The sequence below is a fragment of the Xyrauchen texanus genome, chromosome 20 (genome assembly GCF_025860055.1).
Source record: "Xyrauchen texanus isolate HMW12.3.18 chromosome 20, RBS_HiC_50CHRs, whole genome shotgun sequence".
Taxonomy (NCBI): domain Eukaryota; kingdom Metazoa; phylum Chordata; class Actinopteri; order Cypriniformes; family Catostomidae; genus Xyrauchen; species Xyrauchen texanus.
In genome coordinates, this window is record NC_068295.1 from 9,766,230 (window position 1) to 9,788,671 (window position 22,442).

Below are 22,442 nucleotides of genomic sequence, written 5' to 3' on the forward strand. Positions count from 1 at the left end.
TTTGATAACATTAGTTAATGCACTATGAACTGACATGAACTAACATTGAACAATAGTATTTTTATACATTAACAACATTTACAAAGATTAAGAAATTATGTAAAAATATATCGTTAATTGTTTGTTCATGATACCTAATGTATTAACTAACATTAACGAATGCAATCTTATTGTAAAGTGTCTACTTCACTAAAATGTAATACATGAATTTAACTAATTAACCTTTTCATGATCTAAATTCCTCTGCAGTGCCCCCTGGAATTAGTTATTTTTGCGTAGATGAGTATTTGTTTAAATAATTTTATTAAAAAACTTAATAACATAAGTTTCTCTTTTTCTTGTCATATAAAACTGTATATAATATAGTAAACATGTGAACAAATGGGTTATTTCTATGTAATGTTTTTGTTTTATTTATTTGTTTTTTATAGCTGTAAAAAAAAAATGAAGAAATAATATCAGCAGTCCGGTTTGCCTATGCACCGTTTGACATGTCAGACATTGTGTGTGTCTGTGTGCGTGACAAGCGCTAATGTAAACCGACTTAGCTGCGTGCATGGATAATCATGCTTGATCAGCATCTGTGAGTATATGAGTTTTAAACTGTTATCATGGTGCTTTTGTGATAGTTTGGCTGTCTCTTTCAGAAAACAAATGTATTATATGCCTGAAAAGACTGTCTGAGTTGCTGTTTGTGATAATGAAGACCGCAGCTGCACCTAATCAGCAGACGTGGCTGCGTGCATTGGATGATCGCGTTTAGATGTGATGGCTGTGCTTATACATGCTGTGAACTGTTATCGTGGTACTTTGGTGACAATTTGGCTGTTTGTTACTTAAAATAAATGTATTATTTGCTAGAAAAGACTCTTTGAGTTGCTGTTTGTTTGACGAATGACCACTGCTACTAATGTAAACAAATAGCAGCACGCTTAAGAGGAAGATCACGTTTGATGTACTGACTGTGCGTATAAGAGCTGTAAACTTTTAATCGTGGTAATTTGGTGACAAGTTGGATGTATGTATATAAAATACTTTTAAACCATATTCTGTGGTTTAAAAGACTGTATGAGTAACTGTTTGAGAGAATACAAATTACAGTGTCTGCGCGAAAGCAGATTGTAAGATAACTGGCTGTTGCAGAAACACATATGTGTGACGCTACTCTGCGGGGCCCAGTTATTAACCGTCACATATGTGTGATGGTACGTATGAAAGGGTTAAAAGGAACTCAAACATGTATAATGGAACAACCACAATCAGCAATCCTAGCACTTTGGAATGTCATGCTAATTTAAGATGTGAGTTTCAATTAGACAGGAAAATTATCAATCAAATACATGCATCACAATTCTGAAGACATAAAATAATTATATAAAATTCTGTTATCATTTACTCACCCTCATGTTGTTCCAAACCTACATGACTTTCTTTCTTTCATGGAACACAAATAGAAACGCAAGGCAGAATGTTACCCTCAGTCACCATTCACTTGCATTGCATCTTTTTTTCCATGCAATGAAAGTGAATGGTAACAGAGAATGTGAACACTCTGCATAAAATCTCCTTTTGTGTTCGAAAAAATTGTGCCATCTGAGTTTGGAACAGGATAAGGGTGAGTAAATTCTTTTTTTTTTTTAGGCAAACTATCCCTTTAGCACAAATTATGTTTTCTCAGTTCAAGCAATAATATGTACACATTTATCATCTGATACATTGCCCAGGTTGTTAATTTATAAATCACTGCTCTCTTAGTATTCAGTTTAAAGGAAAAGTGTTAATGTAAATTTGTCATATTACTCACACGACGTGCAAAACCTGGGCTGTCAGAGGATATCTGTAGATGTACTACATTCCTCCCAAAACTATATATGCTGGAAAAAGTACTACCCAAAATAACATTTATAGATGCCAATGTCATAAGCTTGACAGTTCAGTAGGTCAGTTTGCCCATTAAGCTGTCCTTAATTATTTATCATTCATCTGTTCAAACATGAAACAAGATTGACTCATTTTGCCTAAAGGCAAAAGTTATAGATAAAAACAAATTAGAGTGTGTTTTATATTGAAAGCTATCTCCACAGATCATCAAAGTGGCTGATGTGTCAAAAACATTCAAATCCTTGACTTTCAGCTGAATAATTTGATCCGTGACTCATCCGTCACACTATCTTACCAAAACACAATTCTTTCATTTCAGATTCTTAGAGGGAGTCTTAATATTCTTTTTGAAGATGTGATTAAAAAACACTTTGAATAAATATAATAACATAGCACAATCTGAGTCATTTTAAAGGAAATATATAAAGGAAATTATGTCTTTGCATAGTCTTCCTCCGATGAGATATTACCAAGTGTAACAGACATAGGTTATTAGAAGAAAGCTGATGAAGTCATTCAGCTCCACTCTAGTAAATTTCAACATTGCAAAAAGCCTTTAAACCTTAAAATAAAATGCATTAACCATATAATTAAAATCTCAGGAAATATTAAGACTTTTTCTTCTAAAAATTGTATCTTGAATATAAGGGAATTTTTCCGTCGGGCAATTTCAACATTTGTTTTTAGCATAAACCTTGCCTAATGTAGCATTTAACTTTATTTGCAGTCTGGCAATTTGAATGTGGTCTTTCTCACCTCTCATCTTCAAATAGTAAATAAGAAAGGCCGCCGTGTTAACCAACAATAATTGAATTAAGAAGACTTGAGTGCTGTTCAAAACCACTTCATGCTCTTAACTCCATCACTGGTGGTGCTAAGTGGTCTTGTGTGTTATAGTGTAAATCTTGGTATTGTTAACAATGGTTTGAGACATGATGTTGATACCCAGGCCAATTAAACCAGATTCATTAAGCAACAAAAGGTCATATTCCCCATAGTTCCTCAATTTGGATTTATCAGGGATGTTGCCTTCATTACAAAATGCCTCCTTGAGTTGTAGCACAATATCTCAGTTTATTATTTATAACTATTTATTCACACTCTGTCAATATTATCGCTGGAAACACTTTCCCCTAGCCAATTAATGTTACATATTCTCCACATCTACCCTGAAACAAACAGTACTCTTCAGCTGGCATGCATGTTTGTTTGCTGTTTTGACATAAATGCCGTAAATTACATTAATATTTATGACAAATGCTGCTGGTTTTCCAAGCTCCGAAAATATAAAGTGTGAGGTAAAATAAAAGCACAAATGCTACACTAGCAAATAATCACTGGAGTGGTGGTGGCGTAGTGGGCTAAAGCACTAAACTGTTAAGCAGAAGGTTGTCAGTTCAATCCCCACAGCCACCACCATTGTGTCCTTGAGCAAGGCACTTAACTCCAGGTTGCTCTGGGGGGACTGTCCCTGTAATAAGGGCTCTGTGAGTCGCTTTGGATAAAAGCGTCTGCCAAATGCATAAATATAAATATAAACAATTAATAAAGTATGCCAGCATCAATTCCTACTTAATAAGACACCACAAATTATGAAACAAAGTTTTCTATAAAAGAAAAAATATATATTTTCTCAGCCATTTCCTACTGTAGATTGAGTATTACTTATGCGATAGTTTAGAAATGAGAATTCCAAACACACCTCCAAAAGGGAAGTTCATTTTAAGTTATGAATGCTTTTCATCATATCCAAACATTATACGCATTGGTTCTTTCCAATCAAAAAAATCCTTGATATCTGCATTTGGAAAAGTGCTGCAAGCTGTCCTTACATCTTAGTACATGAGAAAATAAACAAGTCAGAGACTGATCAAAAGGAGTACATTTTAGACACATCTTCAAAGTGAAGATAGGAAACATTTACCTTTGCAAACATGATATATCTTGGTGCAAAATATATTAAAAAACTTGACCAACACTCCTTATAAGAGCAACATGTAATCAAAACTGACCCATTTACTTTCTCAAGCTATGCATGATAAATCTGTCCACGTTGGTTCAAATAGAAATTTAAAAATATTTTTCTTTGTAATCTTTTATCAAAGTGTAATAACTTGCTTTAAAATTGTTTGCCTCTGAAACAATATTTCTTTTCAGCTAACATCACAAATCACACTTCTTTAACATAACACTTTTAATTAGAGGTGAGGTCTCCCCTATCAGCCAACGGATTATTTAATATACAAAGATCATAATTTTCGGTAGTTATGCTAGTCTTACATAGTCTACTCATATATTCTCAAAATTGAGAAAAAAAGCTTTTTTTAAGTGTCACTGTGGCCCCAAACCAATCTTCTTCAATGTATTCGCCTAAATGATCTGAACTTCACTAAGATGCCTGAAGGTTGCAGTACCTGAAAAGACCTGAAAATACACTGTCTCTTTCAACATTCATGAGTTTTAATTTGTATTTAAAGTAAAAGTTGTGTGCCTCAAAGCGAATCAAATCTGGTTTATATAATGCAGCTGTTTTATTTTCACTGACAGCTGGTACATACTGGCACTAAAATACTTGACAAAAAAACTATTGGATTAGATAGCACATATTCTTACAGCGAGAGATAAAAGAAAGTTTGACTGAGATTCATTTAAGGATCTTGGAGTCCCATAAGACACCATAGGTTTGCTAATGAAATAACAGCAGATTCTGTTTCTGCATTTCCCAGGATGTTTCTCTTAAACGATCAACAAAAGTCTAAGCATTGAACACACACACACACACACACACACACACACACACACTAGCAGAATATAATTAGTAAATTCTCACAGGTCTCATAATTGGTCTGAAAGTCTGAAATGTGAGTACACTGAGAAAAAAAAAATAAAAAAAAGATTTTGGCCCTAATTAAATTCAACATTATTACATTTTGCTAATTTCATTCATTTAAATTTAGTTTTTGATTTGAATAAAAAAAAATATAATTCGTTCCTGCAGTATGATCCTGCAGTATGTACACATTTATGGAGTGGTGGTGGCGTAGTGGCTAAAGCACAGGGCTGTTAATCAGAAGGTCACAGGTTCTAACCCAACAGCCACCACCATTGTGCTCTTGAGCAAGGCACTTAACTCCAGGTTGTTCCGGGGGGATTGTCCCTGTAATAATTGCACTGTAAGTCGCTTTGGCTAAAAGCGTCTGCCAAATGCATAAATGTAAATGTAAATTTGAGGCATGCGGGGGAGATTGTGTCTCCTTGTAATTTGACAGTCAACGAATGTGTGTGTGTTTGTTTGTGAACTGTAATATTTTTTACTGTTGTGAATTTCCACAGGTTTTTTCCCCACCTGTAAAGTTCACAATATGGTGTTACATGATAGAGATCATGTAATTAGGGTTGCCATTTTTGAAGTTTTAAAATAAGGGACTTTAAAAAAAAAGTCCCTTATTTCCTGACCCTTGACTTATATATATATATATATATATAAAATAATCTTTTATATTAATTAATTATTATTTTTTTTCTTAGATTATTTGTCTTATTTATCTTATTTATGTATACATTTTGGCTGGTTTATGTTTGTTTTTTTCCTTCACCTGTACTTGTCTTTATGACTCAGTGATTGTATTTGTTATGCTTGTAGGTGAGCAGGAAAGCAGACGAGGGGCGAGGATCTAAATGCAGCGAAATATTGAAATTGAAATACAAGGGCAATACGAAAAAACACGAACAAATGAAACATCCACAATGGGAAAAAGTAAAACAAAAACATGAAAGGCACACAAGGAGTTAACAGGCGGGGAAAACAACGACGGAAAACACGGGAACCAGGCATCTACATACATCACAGACCGACAGGGGAATGGAGAAACAAACAGGGTTTAAATACACAGACACACTAATGACTAAACGACATACAGGTGAGAACAATGAAGTGCATGGGCAGTGATGAAGGCAGGGAACTATGGGAAATGTAGTGCATGACAATAGACAAGTCAAACACGGGGCGGACAACAAGGAAAATGTGACATGGAACGTGATCAGTGAAACAGAAAACACGGGACAGACAACAAGGGATCGTGACAGTATTCATACATTGTTTGATCTTATTGAACGTTTATCTAGAAAAAAATTCCAGTTTTAGCCATCAAAGGCAAATTTTCCAACTTATATCAATGTTAAATTAACGATCTGGAATGATTTCACATGACACCATCTGACCAGCTTAAATCTGGGACAAATCTTATCCCAAATTAATTCGATACGGGATGCATAATTTTATCTTTAAATATGGGATGTTGGTTAAATATGAGATGTTACGGGATGGGTGGCAACCCTACCTGTAGTTAATGTGCATTAATGAAAATAGCTTTACTGCAAAAACATCCCCTCTTTTCACAAGATTTAATGGTGTGGTATATGAATATATCTCAAAATAACAACAACAATAATAATCATTATGTGTGCTCACTTGCTTCTCTCTTTCTCTTAGAGCAGAACAGGGAGATTTTGGTAGATCCTAAGCTTTTAGTAAGATACTTTACAGCTATGGTGACTAATGTTAAAAAGTAATAGTTCTGTTTTTGTTTTTTCACACTTGTGATCACTTACAGAGGAACAATTATTTACATTTAAGTAAGATCTGGATGCTCATTTGTGGCTCTGTAACATCTGTTAATTCACAACGTTGTTGTGTGTGGTCTGTCTTGTGTGTTTGTCAGTTCAATGTATCAGTGTATAGTTTGTGGCATTCAAGTGATAAGGCAATCAGAAATTCTCAAACACTACAAACTTAAGCATAGCCACTTTGGGCATGGTCATCGCTTTATATGTATTCATCCTGGCTGCCCTTGTGTTTTCAAAACAGGAAACATGAACCTCTCTGAAGATGAGTCCAGGGCTCAAGTCTGACATCTTGGAAAAGCTGGCTTAAGATATTTTCCAGTACACCGCATACCCACATGAACCCCAGAAAGAAGAGGTTGTAAAGACACTCGTAGAAATGTTCCATGTTTGAGAGAAAAAGGGTCGATTACAGGGTATATTGGGTGGATATTCAGCCTCAAGCAAAAAATACAGAACATCAGTAGTAAAAGAAAAGATGTCCAAAACATTACATAACAATTCCCTATGACTTTTGTTCATCTTCCAAACACAAATGAATATATCTGAAGAAAGTTGTCTGCCATTTCATTCCATACAATGAAGGTGTATGTGACCAACACTTTGATGCTTCAAAAAGATATAAAGGCATTGTCAATGTAATCCATGTGACTCATGTGGTTTAAAACAATCTTCTTAGGTGATTTGATTCCTTTGGGTACAATAAAAAACATTGGAATTTAATCACCTAAGAAGACTTTTATTAAACCACACGAGTCACGTGGATTACACTGAAGATGTCTTTTTCTATTTTTGGAGCATCAAAGTTTTGGTCCCCATTACCCTTGATTGTATGGACAAAAACAGCTGACAACTTACTTCAAATATCTTAATTTGTGTTCAAAAGATGAACAAAACTCATATGGGTTTGGAAAGACACGAAGGCGAGAAAATGATGACAGAATATTTATTTTTGGTTTGTCTTGGTCAATGGACTTTTCTGAAATGATGTGTTTGATCCGAGCTAACTTGTAGCCTGCTCCTGTATTGAAGACACAAAGAAAACAAAATTGTAAAAATAAAAAAGATTACAAGATTAAATAACTTAATTATATGATAAATTAAGCTCCAGGCCATGTCACCACGACGCCAGAATCCACTCCAGGCCATGTCACCACGACGCCAGAGTCAACTCCAGGCCCTGTCATGCCACGCCAGAGTCAGCTCCAGGCCCTGTCACGCCACGTCAGAGTCAGCTCCAGGCCCTGTCACGCCACGTCAGAGTCAGCTCCAGGACCTGTCACGCCAAGCCAGAGTCAGCTCCAGGCCCTGTCACGCCACGCCAGAGTCAGCTCCAGGCCCTGTCACGCCACGTCAGAGTCAGCTCCAGGACCTGTCACGCCATGCCAGAGTCAGCTCCAGGCCCTGTCACGCCACGTCAGAGTCAGCTCCAGGACCTGTCACGCCATGCCAGAGTCAGCTCCAGGCCATGTCACCACGACGCCAGAGTCAGCTCCAGGCCCTGTCATGCCAAGCCAGAGTCAACTCCAGGCCATGTCACCACGACGCCAGAGTCAACTCCAGGCCCTGTCACGCCACGCCAGAGTCAGCTCCAGGACCTGTCTAGCCAAGCCAGAGTCAACTCCAGGCCATGTCACCACGACGCCACAGTCAACTCCAGGCCCTGTCACGCCATGCCAGAGTCAGCTCCAGGACCTGTCTAGCCACGCCAGAGTCAGCTCCAGGCCATGTCACCACGACGCCAGAGTCAGCTCCAGGCCATGCACCACGACGCCAGAGTCAGCTCCAGGCCATGTCACCACGACGCCAGAGTCAGCTCCAGGCCATGTCACCACAACACCAAAGTCAGCTCCAGGCCATGTCACCATGACAACAGAATCTGCTCCAGGCCATGTAACCACGACGCCAGAGTCAACTCCAGGCCCTGTCACGCCATGCCAGAGTCAGCTAAAGTTTGGTTCCTGTTTCATATCATGTGTTCCTATTCACATTCTGTTTTCTCTCCATATTCATGTGTCTTGTTTTTATTGTTTAATGAGCTTGTTTGGTGTTCTGTTTGTTCATTGGTTTATGTTCGCCCATATCTAGTATTTAAGCTCTCGTGTTTACCTGCGTCAGTCATTGAATTTGAATGTAGCTGTTTATGTCAAACCACATTTTATGTCAAGCTATGTTTTAGTAAAGTCATGTTTATGTTTAGTTTAGTTCACATTTATAGTTAGGGTTTTGGATTTCACATTTATTTAATAAATTGCACTTGGGTTCTCACTTAATCGTTATTGCCCATGCCAGCAGCAACGTTACACGTACACACTATGGTTCGCAAATTGTTGTTTTTTAATCTACACAAGAGCAACTAGCTCATTAAATATTTTCCAGCAGAGAAAAAAAAAAAAAAAGAAAAATATTATTCATTAGAGAAATTTCAATTAAATTTTTCCAATAAAAACACATCAAGGTGTGCTTCTGATGCGAAGCCTGGTTCAAAAGGTAAGCAACAAAATTATGCTGCCTCCTAAGAGACCTTGTTTTAACTAGGGATGTGCACAAGTAATCAATTAATCAAGTACTCCTTCAGCTTTTTAAAAACACTACTAAAATACAGTCACGATTTCTCAGGGCCAGCCAAGCCTTCTCTGCTGGTGTAACATGCCTAATAAATAAATATTTTAATATCCTTTCATTCTCATTGACCTTTTTCCCTAAGTAATCACTTTCAACTCCTAATTAATCTACAAACAAATAGCAAAAAACTAAAAAAAATATCCAATCACAATTTATTCCTCAATGCCTACAAGCAAATTGTGACAACTGCTTCACAAATCGCATGCCCGAAGCCATGCCCCTTAGCCAAAGCAGCACGTGAGTCTGAGCTCCACCCTGTCAGACCTTCAGAATTTCTGCACAATTCCTCAACACTGCAGTGAATAAATATTAAGTCAGATTGATTTATTTGTTCTTGTGGGTGTGGTCTTTAGGATAAGTCTCAGTCCAGGCCTTCTAGCTGGCCTTGAGTGATGCAATCACGCCTTAAGTGATGTACGTAATTTTAAAGCGAAGAGTGTGAGATCTCGAGTTGGCTGTAATCACTGCTGGTATTGCCGTTGAGAAAGAGATCTTTATGGATTTAAAAATCTGAGATGTTCTGGATGATTGTGCGACTGATTAATTAAACAGGACTGATTTTCACTTCAAGCAAATTGGTAAGTGCTTTTTGCATTGTTATAGCAACATCAGGAGTTTTCTAATTGTAAACTAGGCTGCTTGAGCATTCATGTCGGATTAGGTTTTGAAAAGTAACCGTGTACCCTGACGAAACAAAATGTATTGCAAGCAAAATTTAAATCACAAACATTATTAGAGAGCTTTTTTTTGGTATTAGACCTCCTTGGTTCTGGCTTTCGTGCGTGAAAGTGTTTTTAAAATGTCAATTGATTTTATTAGTTGACTGCCATGTAATGTATGTTAGGCATAAGGTGTCTTATTCATTGTGAAACCATGTTTTCTTAATGGCATTAATAGCACTGAAGGCCTAGACTATAAATGCATGGGCCGCGGCTACTCAAACATTGCAATTTGATTTTCCTTTGTGCCTTTGCCTGCCATGGGCAACATTAAAACTGCTTCTCTCACCCAAAAAATAAAATTCTGCCATTATTTAAAGTAATTGTATTGCTTAAGAAGATTTGAAAAGTATATTTCTTGGTGTGAGTGCAAACAGTTTTTTTTTTTAACTAGATCTTGTTATTTATGCATAGTTCTAATTTTGTCATAAAAAAACAGGTTTAAAAGATGAAAGTTAAAACTTTCATTCTTATTTCAAGTAATCAGTTACTTGTTTTGTTTTATTTGTGTTAGAGTACTCGACTACAAAATTACCTGTAATGCAATCCCATAAGGCATCAGTGACAAAATAAATCCAAGATGCTGGACAAAGTAAGAGCAATGTTGATTATAAATACCTTTGTATTTCATTCAACAATGAAATCAGTATCAGTAAAAAAAGTTTTAATTTAAAAGGAAACTATTTTATCATTTTTTTTGTGCTTTGTTTATTATGTTTATTAGTAGGGATGTCCCTGAAGCCAAATTCCTTATTTGGAAAGGCACGAATAATGACTTAAAAACTAATAATGGATTCATCAGAATAATATACAAATTATTTGTATTACTGATTATCCAAAAATCACAATGAAGCGACATTTTAAATAAACATATCCAAAATTACAACAAATTTATGAATCTGTGCAGCCAATATTTCTAAAGCATAAACATTGTGAATGAAAATGCGCACGTTGTAATTTCAAATCGGATGGGATTGGTCTCGACTAATTGTGTGCCTCTGAAGTTTATCAAGTGTAAGATATGACTAAGATATGACATCAAACTTTCCACTTCTTGAAATGTCTTTGTTAATATATCACACGATTCACACGTGATTCCCATGCATTTATTTATAGCCTAAACCGGATCACGCTGCTAAATTCCTGACCTGAAGTGATGATTTCAAGTTGGAGCTTGTGATCCGTCAAATGCTCCATAAAGGTTTAAATGTTCCATAGAGTATTTGTCTATTAGGAATATTCCTTCTCAGGCTCAGGAGATACAGGAGGAAAGGGCTCACAGATTATGGCATCTGGGGATTCAAAGGGTTCAGAGTTCAGAATGGCTGGGAACTCAGAGAGCAAGGCACTAAGGGAGTCAAGGGTAGAGCCATGGAAGACTCGAGGGGCAGGGCCATGGAAGACTCAGAAGGCCGAGTCACTGGACGGGGGTCAGCAGACTGGGTGGTTGCCACTGGACAGGTGTCATACTGGAAGTGGGTGGCTGCTGGGCATTGAATAAACTGGTAGCTTGTGTCTGACAGGTACTGGCCACTGGACTGAGCAACAGACTGGTCGATGGCTGCTGGGGACTGGACAGGCTCGATAGGATAATCTATGTACAGTTCCAAAGTACAGTTAAAGCTGCCTCCTGTCATACATGACTTGATGGGCTCGTAAAGCCCAAATCGAATTAGATCCTTTAGCACGACCTCTCACCAGTTTACACAATCTGCGAGGGCACAAAAAAGCTCAGTGAACTCTTCAATTGTTTCACCCTCCTGCTTCAGAGATATCAGTTACACTGCTGGATCCATTTCTTTGGTCGGTTCTTCTGTAATGATGGCAGACTGGAGGAGGCAGGATCCAATTGCAGCTTTTAATGGAAAAACTCAAAGACACACAAAACACATGAACACAAAGCTACATTAGAGACTGGATAAACAGGTCAAGAACCGACAATGAACAGAAGAAAACACAGGGATTAAATACACAGAGACTAATGAGAAAACAAGGAACACATGGGACTAATGAACACAAGAACTAATGAACAAAGACAAGGAAAAGAACTACAAAACCCATAATCAAAACAAAAGACACAAAGTCAACAATAAACCATCACAGCGACCCCTGGTGGTCGCCAGGGTAATCCTTACACATGCTCCATTTTTTTTTCTTCTTCTTCTTTAAACTGTGCTAAATTTGAAAATGTTAAGTGTTCTTGAACTTTGGTAAGGCACTATATAAATGTAACATTAATATTATTATTCTTTAACAAAATAAGGGTGTCCTATAATACAAATTCATGACAGACTTACAGGACTTTCACCTGTTTGTAGGCTACACTAATTTTATTTTAATTTATTTTAATGTTTGAATTTGTATTTATTATTCACTGCAAAATGTGTGCTTGACATTTCACATTTTGCTTGACACCTCTTGCCTCCAGAATAATGTTTTTATACATGCACAAACAAATGAAAATTCTGTTTCATGCAGATATTAATATCTGAAATACCAGGAGAAACCACAACATATTCCACAGTTAATTTAGCCTACAAAGTCAGCTTCATCTGGTAATAATATTAATCTGGTAATAATATATTTAATAATATTTATTAAATAATAACTGTATAATAATAATAATAATTATTATTATTATTATTATTATAATTAGGCTATTATTATGAAAAGGCATCCACAAGGCATATTTATTAAAAGAAATGTAAATGTTAGAGTAATACTTAAAAATTGGGGTTTTAATTAGTTTTAATGCACTTCTGGTTTAAGCCTCGCCCACATCTAGTTTGTGCCCTTTTCTCCAAGAGTAATAGTTGCTATTTAGATGAACCTTATGATCACCCAGATAATGGGAAAGAGAAAAACACATTTTGATTAAGTGACAGAGGACTGAACTGTTGTCATCAGTCTTAATCATTTTGTGGGACTGCAGTTGAAATTCTTTATATCTTTGATGAAAAAAATATGTTAGCCCTTTGTTCCATTAAAAAAATAAAAAAGTCTACAATACAGCTTCTTCTTATAATGGTTGTTACCAAAGTGTTAAAATATAACTTTTTGCCACACCTGCTGATGGCGAGTGAATAGAGAAAATTGTTGAAACCTCTCTCGTGTTGAACGCAAAATTATGTGGTGTGGAATTAAAAAATGGAGATGACAGAGTGTATGATCAGCAATGATAGGCCTTCAGATCAGCTCAACGTTTGGAATGGCTGCAGGCTGAGCGCTCTTCCTTGCATGGCCATCTTTTCACATGTGTGACCTTCAGCTAGAGGCCAAAACCTCTGTTCTGCTGTGACACACATTCGTCGTATCGGCTCTAACAGTGATGAAGCAGAAATTATACTAAATTGTCACTTTAGAGCACAATCATGGCAAAATAATTGAGTGGCAAGACAGTGATACAGCATAGAATAAAATGTTATTGCTATGGTAACACTGAAGCACTGACCATTTAAAATGCTGAACTGATGTGGACAGAGCAGAGCTCCAGATGTAATTAAGGTATGGACCTTAATGGTAACAGCATACTGTACCTGGTCTATTGCTGTCATCAAGACCTATACATTCTTCCAAGCTTAAAAATACTTACGTAATTATGATTCTTAGATAACGTGCCAAAACAAATATACATTTACATTACATTAATACAAATAAATCTGCACTTTAACATAAATGGAATGATTAATGGTAAAAAAACAAAAACAAAACACCTTTTCCTACAAAGACAGCATTTTAAGCAAGCTCCCAACACAAAGGATGTTCCAAAATGTAAAACTAGAAAAATTATTTCGCCTAATTAGATTGCTCGTTTTTTGCCAAATTCTATGGTAGAATCACATATGTTGATCAAAAAATACAATTAATTCAATACTGAAAAACACCAAAGCCCACACTTATAATCAATCATCTTAACCAATCATAGCTAATTGCAAGAATTGTTTTGAAATAAAAAATACATACGTTTACATTAATAAAAGTTCCAAAGGGGAATTTTGTACTATTGGGAGTATCTAAAATATTTACAAATGAAACATCTTTTCTTGCTCACTGTCTAAGCTTGCAAAGTTCCTTATATCTTTAAACAGCAATGTTCAGTCTTACAACAAATATGTGTCTGAAGTGGGGTTGTTGTTTAAATAATTTGTGTAAATAAGCTACTGTCCTTTGTGAAACTTGTTTTCTCCTTTTCTTGTCGTTCTCTGTGTCCTACACAAATGCTTTTAACCATTCATTTGTGTTTATTTGTTGTCTAAAATATCTTTGAGTAAATGTACACTGTGTGCATATTTCTTTAGAGGTTCTTATTTACATTTTGCAATGCTTTATTATGTATATACTTGGGAGTATTCAATAAAAAAATATATATTCACGTGTGAGTTTTAAATTCATTTTTATTTGTCAATGACATGATTTATTATAATTTTGCCAATCTGTAAAAGTGAACAACCCAGTTAAAGTCTGTCCCAAATGGTTGCTTTTATACCCATATACTGTTATGGACTTGCTGACTAGCATCACATAGGTTTGCACTTAGAGGAGACCCTCAAGGGCTGAGTGGAGCATTTGGGACAGGGCCAGCAAGGCAGCACACTAGGTTTTTGGAACAGAGCTATATAGTCAGCCTTATCTTTTCATCAATTCACTGTAACAGACAGAAATTTAAACTCAAGTCTGAGGCTTGGAATTGAGTCACACTGAAGTCCTATAAAAATTGACTTCAGACTTGACTTAGACTTGTAAGTAATTGCCTTGAGACTTGTGTACTCTCTGTTGCTCTTTTTTTCCTTATGTACTTCCTTTTAGATAATTACGAGTTAATGATCAAGAAAATTCCTAGAAATACATTTATACAATTTATTTTTATATTTATATGAAATATATGTCCTGCAACAGGGTTAATAAAACTAACATGCAACCAAAAGGGATTTAAGATTTGACTGGGACTCTCTGGGCCTCTTTACAGGACATTATTAACCTTTGTATTTAACTTCCATCTACCCCAGAGCACTCATTACAATTAGTATAATTGTAAAAAGTGTGTGGCTTGATGCCATGAGAGAAAAAAAACTTTATTGAAATGTGTGACTGTATGCCTGAGTAATGTATTATTTCCGCAATGTGTTGACTCACTCAGAAGCCCTATCTGTGTGGGCAGCATAGGAATAATGCTCTCCTCTGTGTAAACCCTCTTCTGATGATAACCAAAAACCACCAGCTGTGCTTGTCTTGACAAGCTTGTAAGTAGTGAGAAATAAACCCCTTTTTTGTTTACTCAAATGAGGGTAAATGAGTGTTATATGTGAGTGATTGAATTATAAACTTTGTTCTTTGTTATTTATAAAATTAGATTTTTCCATATCTAATCATCTCTGATCTTGAATTTGAAATAGTGAATGTGACACAATTTCGCTCACAATACATATCTAAATATCTAAAATACCACAATTACATCATGAATTATTTTACAACTTCTCCACATTGTGAGCTAAAGAAACTATTGTGTTATTATAGTGTTCTACTACTACCTATTTGGTCCTTTTTAAATCAAAATCAAAACATTTAAAAAGCTTATAAATTCTTTCACTCTAACTGCACCCTGAACTTTAGAAGTTCCATTCACAATGGTAACAAATGTTCACATTCACGTGGGCTCTGGATATTGCAGAGGGACCGTTATATAACTGGACCATTTGGGTTGTGAACACTAAGGGACTTTTGCTTAAAGTTTATTCAAGTGCTATAAAATCGATATGCAGCGCACTGCCAACCATTCCACTTCCTGTAGCTCAGTAATCAGCTCTTTCCAATGACAAAATAAACAAGGAAAAACTACACAATGTGAATATTGGGATAGCTCTTCTTAATTCAGAAATGTCCTTGACATGTTGAGTGCTGCCATTTTAGCTGCTTGCTTGACAGTCCTTTCTGAGAATAAAATTGACAGTTCATTTTCTACTCCTCTGATGTGCTAATTGAGAGCTATATTCACTCATCCAATAAAAAAGGAGCAAAACCTGTTTGATTATGTCATCGTAACTCACTCACAAAGAATAGCATGTTACAACACCAGTCATTCCAACTTATTTGCAGATGAACAACAGTTCTGGCCACACGTCTATTCCATTTATGGTTTACCAGGACATAACCTTACATGTCTGATCCACATCATACACTGGATATTTTCATCGTATAATTCAGAACGCAGCCTACTGGATTCAGGTAAATGTATTTAGCAGCTATGAACATAGAGGCATCATCCTCATTCCTCTTTGGCATTGGACACAGAGTGATGTTCTCATTTGCTAAAAATAACTACCAAGGCTGACTGAGTACTGAACCAAGACTCAAAAATATAATCTAGAAACATTGGATTGCTAAATGATGCTAAGAATGCTCAGAAGCTCACAGGATACATTTTGGATTGATCAATGTCTTATATTTACCATTATCGCAATTATCGGAAGTTGGGGGTCTAATTTGCATGTGAATATAAATACAAACTTAAAAACATGCACATAAATGGATTACCATAAGAAAAGATCTCAATTCAGCCATAACCATTTTTTACAAACATAACATTAAGAGCATTTAGCACAATGTGTAGCACATGACACAAACACTTGAACAACTGGATAGGTAGGTCACTTCAGAGAAAATTAGGCCAGCCAGCTTGACTTTTAGTGAATCACAATGCCTCAAAGCTTAGAAATTAAAATGGACTGGGGGGCTGGATTGTTTGTGTTACTGGAAGAGCATTTGACAAACAGAAAAAAAGATCTTCGTCAAGGTTTCATGTGCAGTATAAACCCTGAGATGGCAAGATGGAAATAATGCCACAGCAAAGTAGGTGTCTCAAAGCAAGACAAGCCTACAAGATCCGCCCGCACACAAACCAAGCCTAGAAATACATACGAGATACCAAAGTGGACTTAAAGGGACAGTTCACCCAAAAACGAAAATTCTCTCATCATTTACTCAACCTCATGCCATCCCAGATGTGTATGACTTTCTTTCTTCTGCTGAACACAAATGAGGATTTTTAGAAGAATATTTCAGCTCTGTATCACAATGCACAGTGTTGTATCACCATGCAACTTAACAGGTTCCAAAAGCTCCAAAGCGTTTGAAGCACCAAAATGGGCATAAAGGCAGCATAAAACAAACAATAAGACTCAAGTGGTGTGGCAGGGCGGAGGACGGGGCAGGGCCATGATGCTGCAAACTCAACCCCTAATCAAGCTGATCACGCTCGAGAGGTATAAAGGCGACTGGAGGCAGCAGCTTGTGAGAGAGAGAATTACAGCCAGCTGCCCTGTATGCGTTTATGTTTGTGTCTTTTTGTTTAAGTAAATCATTAAATTATCATTTATGTTGTTAAGCCGATTCTCACCTCCTCCTTCCCCTTTTACCTTGTTACAAGTGCTTAAATCTATGTCTAATGAAGTGATATGATATGTGTGGGAGAAAAACTGATTCATTTTTAAGTCCTTTTTTGCTATAAGTTCTTCCCCCTGCCTAGTAGATGGCACCATGCATGACAAATTACACCCATTCACTTGCATTGTGAGGACCTACAGAGCTGAAATGTTCTTCTAAAAATATTTGTTTGTGTTCAACAGAAGAAAGTCATACACATCTGTTATGGCATGAGTGTTCGTAAATGAGAGAATGAGAGAATTTTTGGGTGAACTATCCCTTTAATATGAGCAAATCCCATAAAATCAATGTTCAGATTCTCAGTTGCTGCTTGGAGGGCTTAATCTTCTAATCTTAATGTGGCAATATTTGAATAACACACAATATAAAAGTGATTTTTTAAATAGACATATTTACCGCATTATGTGTCTGCGTCTGTCCAACTAGGATCAGAATGTTTGAGCAGATGATCGAAAGACAGAAATTGATCAGAATAATTGATCTCTCCGACCTGATGTACCTGCAAATAAAATGTTTTATCAAGTATATATTAAGACCAATTGGTAGTCCTCCAACCTCAGTTATTTATAATATCCTTTCTGCCTAATACCAATTATGCACTTACCTCCATAGAACACCATACACCACAGCTAGTGTGATCAAGGCCAGGCAGGAAAGACCACAGCCTACTATTAGAGTCACAGATGGAACCCCTGAGTACTCCATAGCCTGTGAATGACACACACAAGAGCTTCAGTGAGCGATTTTCAGACCCTTGTACCACTAATAAAAGCCCATTCCAGTGCCTGGTAATAAAGCACATTACAGGATGGACACTTACTGCTGCATGGCCATTTATACTGCCCAAATTTAGAAGATTAAAGCACAAGCTTTTTTGTCCTGCAATATTCAATCTTCCCTTCACATTAATAAAATGTATTTAGCCTCTACATTAATAAAATGTGTTTAGCCTCCATACAAATGCACAGTGCTCATTATCAACAGGTATGTGCTTAATGTAACAAAGCACTGATAATTAACCACTATAGATAACAATCTATTCTGTTTTAATTATTGTTGGACCGGGGCCTGGGTAGCTCAGCGAGTAAAGGTGCTGACTACTACACTTGGAGTCATGAGTTTTAATCCAGGGCATTCTTAGTAACTCCAGCCAGGTCTCCTAAGCAACCAAATTGGCCTGGTTGCTAGGGAGGTTAGAGTCACATGGGGTAACCTTCTCGTAGTCACCATCATGTGGTTTGCTCTCAGTGGGGTGCTGACTAGTATTTGTCCAATTGGGGATGTTCAATAATTTGATTAATAATCAGTATGTTATCGTGTTTACGACATTCCGACAGAGAGATTAAATGAGCAGTTAAGTGTAACCACACATAACATATATCATGAGTTGATACATTTTACCCTCTACCATCTTCATGTGTCGCTTGTATTGGATGCACAGGCCTCGACTAAACCCTCATGATGCACACCATCCCTCTCGCATTTTCCATTTATTTATGCCTTTTCCCCAGAATTCCATATCATACCCCCCCACCCACACACACACACACACACACACACACACACACACACACACACACCACACCACCACCCATCTGGCTCCCAGGACCCACAAGTCATTGTGACATATCAGCTGTGCATTGCAATGATAGGAGTTATCAAACTTTGCCCCTGCTGCATAACCAAGATGAAGACAACACTATCATTTTCACAAAGGAGCCATTATTCAATGTCTGGTCACATGGGTAGAGAAAAAATGGCTGCCTCTTATTCTGTAAAGTAAAACAGAGCCATACAATATAGCCGTCTATTCTTATGGAGCACATAACCTGCTTCTGAACCTATTAAGTATAATTGGTGAAAAGGCCATCTGATGGAATAATATGTCAAATGTGATATACAAATCTTCAATCAATGTATAGAAAGGGTAAAACAGAGATTAAGATTGTCTATTTTATAGCTTACTGTTATCTTCATGTACATCGTTCTGTAAATAGAAAACATTAAGAAGAGAATGTACAATCTATAGTCCAGAAAATCAGCATAATTTCCTACCACTAGCCTAATTATTATTATATCAATGCTAATAGTAAGTCTATTCATAAATATTTGATGGCAAATAGTAAAACACAGGCGATTATGTGCGTAAACACACACACACACACACACACACACACACACACACACACACACACACACACACACACACACACACACACACAAGATTTGCCAAATGAGCGCAGGTAGATCTGTATCATAACCTGATAAGACATTATTAAAGCTTTTACAGTCATGTGAATACCAGCGACACTTCAATCAATACAACAGCTTATCAGATCGGGAGGAGAAGACAATGCCTGTACTTACTATTTCTCTGGGTTGTTGAGCCAAAATGGCGAAGGTAGATACCCGATCACATAAGCATTTGGTGTGGGATGCATCGGTGAGCACAGTTCTGCATCCTCTCGAGCTCCAGCTGCCCCACGAATCGTTCCTACACAACACAGACAAGATTTATTCGGACCGCAGCTCGCTTTAACAAGCTTTTTTCCCCCGTGTAAATCCTCCACTCTAAATCCTTAACAATGCGCTCAATTTCAGTCTAAATCTCATTCACTTCACTTCTTACTCAAGCGACAAGAAAGTACACGCGACGCGTTTCAGTGCGGATCGCCCGACTGAGGCGCGAAGCTCTGTGGAGCTTTCCAGCGCTGTGGTGCTGAACGACTCACTGCTCACACACACACACACACACACCACACAAGAAAATAACGAGTCTTTACCGAATCTGTGGCTGTTTTATCCCCTCTCGTTCAGCTTCGGGTTTCGTTTATTTCTCACTATCAGTGTATATTTCCTCTCGCTTTTCTAATTAGCGGCTTTTGGAAGCTTTCCTGAGGGAACAATTCAGGCTAGAAACGGCGGACAGCATCCGATTGATACTCTCTCGCCTCCCGCCTAGCGCTCGAACGGAGGGGGGAGGGAGGGGGGGTGCCTCAGAAATAACTCCCTTCTCTTGTTCGTTCATCCAGATTGCAGCGTTTATCGCTGGATATCTTTAATTTAACCTTATCTACACTTTTACATTTTGCAGTATTGTTTTTCGAGGCGCAAACGTCGGGGAAAATTCGAGCGGAACCGTTCTAACCACCCCGTGAAAGCAGGCTGGATGGTAGCAGCCAATTTCTCCTTGGCGAGCAAACTGATAGAATAGACATTTCACCTGTTTATTAATGTTTACACATCTCGGTTGATATTGCAGTAGTTACATCTAAAGGTCAAATCAGCTCAACAGACAACACTAAGACTATTTTAACAATTGAGTATTTTATAGGAGAATATAGGTAAATAAATAAGCTGAAACGAGGTCCAGGTTCTTGTTTACTCCAATTAACTGGTCAATGTTTGACATTGTGTTGTGTAAAATATTAATATCAGAAGCTGTGGTATTACAAAATGCCTCTAGTTTATACATGCTATGTCAACAATGCTAAAGTAGAAACTTATTTTAAATTTTTATACGTGTGATGATTAACCAGTTGAATATAACTGGTGTATAAAAAAGTAGCTTTTAATTACAGTGCCTCTAAATGATGCATAACAAATACAGCCTTTTTCTAGAGACTGTATGACATGCAACCCTTCTTAACCCTTCCCAAAGGAAAACTGTCTGCACACCTCCATAATTAAATTGCAGCAATGTTCTCATTCAAGCTTTTAATTAAGCTTTAAAATGCACTCTTTTACATATACTTGGGATAGACTTTGTAATAACTTTCATTAGCAAGTCAGTGAAAGTTATTATGTAATAACAGATCAGTAGTTCATGTACATTCAAATAGATAGATACACAGATATACTAGACAGACAGACAGTCAAAAGATAGATAGACAGCCAGACAGATAGACAGACAGATAGATCAAGACATTCTTAAATACATTACAATGTACATTATGAACACTATAATGTAAGTAGTTCACGTACATTCAATTAGATAGATACACAGATAAACCAGACAGACAGACAGACAGACAGACAGACAGATAGATAGATAGATAGATAGATAGATAGATAGATAGATAGATAGATAGATAGATAGATAGATAGATAGATAGATAGATAGATAGATAGGTTTGGGAATAGGTGTTCACAGCAAACCAAAAAGTAATAATAATAACCTTTTCAGGCAATAAACAGTCCTTAGGGTATTGTAAAATATCTTCTTTGCAAGGTTGTTCAATTTTAACTGCATAAAGTATTCGAATGGTTTGAGGTGCTCTATAATACAGCGAACAGAAAATAAGGAAAAAGCATGTATTAGCTCCATAGGCTAAACATGAGAAAAATGGTGCCATCTGGTGGAATATATATATATATATATATATATATATATATATATATATATATATATATATATATATATATATATATATCAGTGGGAATTTCTTTAAGACTGCAAGGGAAGCTCAGCTTCCCTGTAATGTCAAAAAATAATGGTCAAATATGTACTATTGTGTAAACAATTTATTGACTAAAAATGCGTTAGAACACGTTCATCTCGAAGACGAGTTCGTTCAGAATCAGCTACATTACATATAGCAGGTCGGCTGACTCGATTTACTTCTCATACATTCCCGTAGCGTCAGTGCATTTCCCTGTTGAAGCCGAGCGTCCATTGACTTCAATGGGGCTGCTCTGAACAGTTTTTTCAGTGCTCCGAAAATAGACGGTCATTGGATAAATGCTGCGATTATGTCCCGCCCACGGACGCTTAGCGTCTCTGGGGGTGAATGAGGAGTGGGCTGGCCCGGACTCCGGGCTTTGCGTGATGATTGGAGGATCTGTCGAAAGACTGCATCTCCTTTTGATTGACAGTGAATCTGTACTATAAGAAGTCACTGAAGCTATTTCAGCTCAGTCCCATCGCGGATTTCTCAAGTGTAGTCAAAAGACAAACTGCTGCAACCTATTTCTTTATATTTGTTTGGCGAAATTGCTAGTCAATTTGCATAATACATTTCACACAATTATACACCACATTCCTTGTTTCAGTTTTACCAAGTTTAATATATTTTGTTTTAGAGCGTTCGTTCGTTTGTTCGTTCGTTCGTTCATTCATTCATTCATACAGTAGGCTAGGCTAGCGTCGTACGG

General features: G+C 36.9%; 1 protein-coding gene across 4 annotated transcripts in view; it reads right to left on the reverse strand.

Moving 5' to 3' along the window:
- LOC127661124 (adhesion G protein-coupled receptor B3-like) overlaps nucleotides 1–22,442 on the reverse strand; it is a 237,222-nt gene that overhangs the window by 23,056 nt on the left and 191,724 nt on the right. For all 4 annotated transcript variants that reach the window (XM_052151698.1, XM_052151700.1, XM_052151699.1 and 1 more), the window contains 3 exons: nucleotides 19,656–19,782; nucleotides 17,893–17,996; nucleotides 17,685–17,787 (listed from right to left, as the gene is read on the reverse strand). In XM_052151698.1, the coding sequence (XP_052007658.1) occupies nucleotides 17,685–17,787; nucleotides 17,893–17,996; nucleotides 19,656–19,782 (334 nt within the window). The remainder of the gene's footprint in view (nucleotides 1–17,684; nucleotides 17,788–17,892; nucleotides 17,997–19,655; nucleotides 19,783–22,442) is intronic.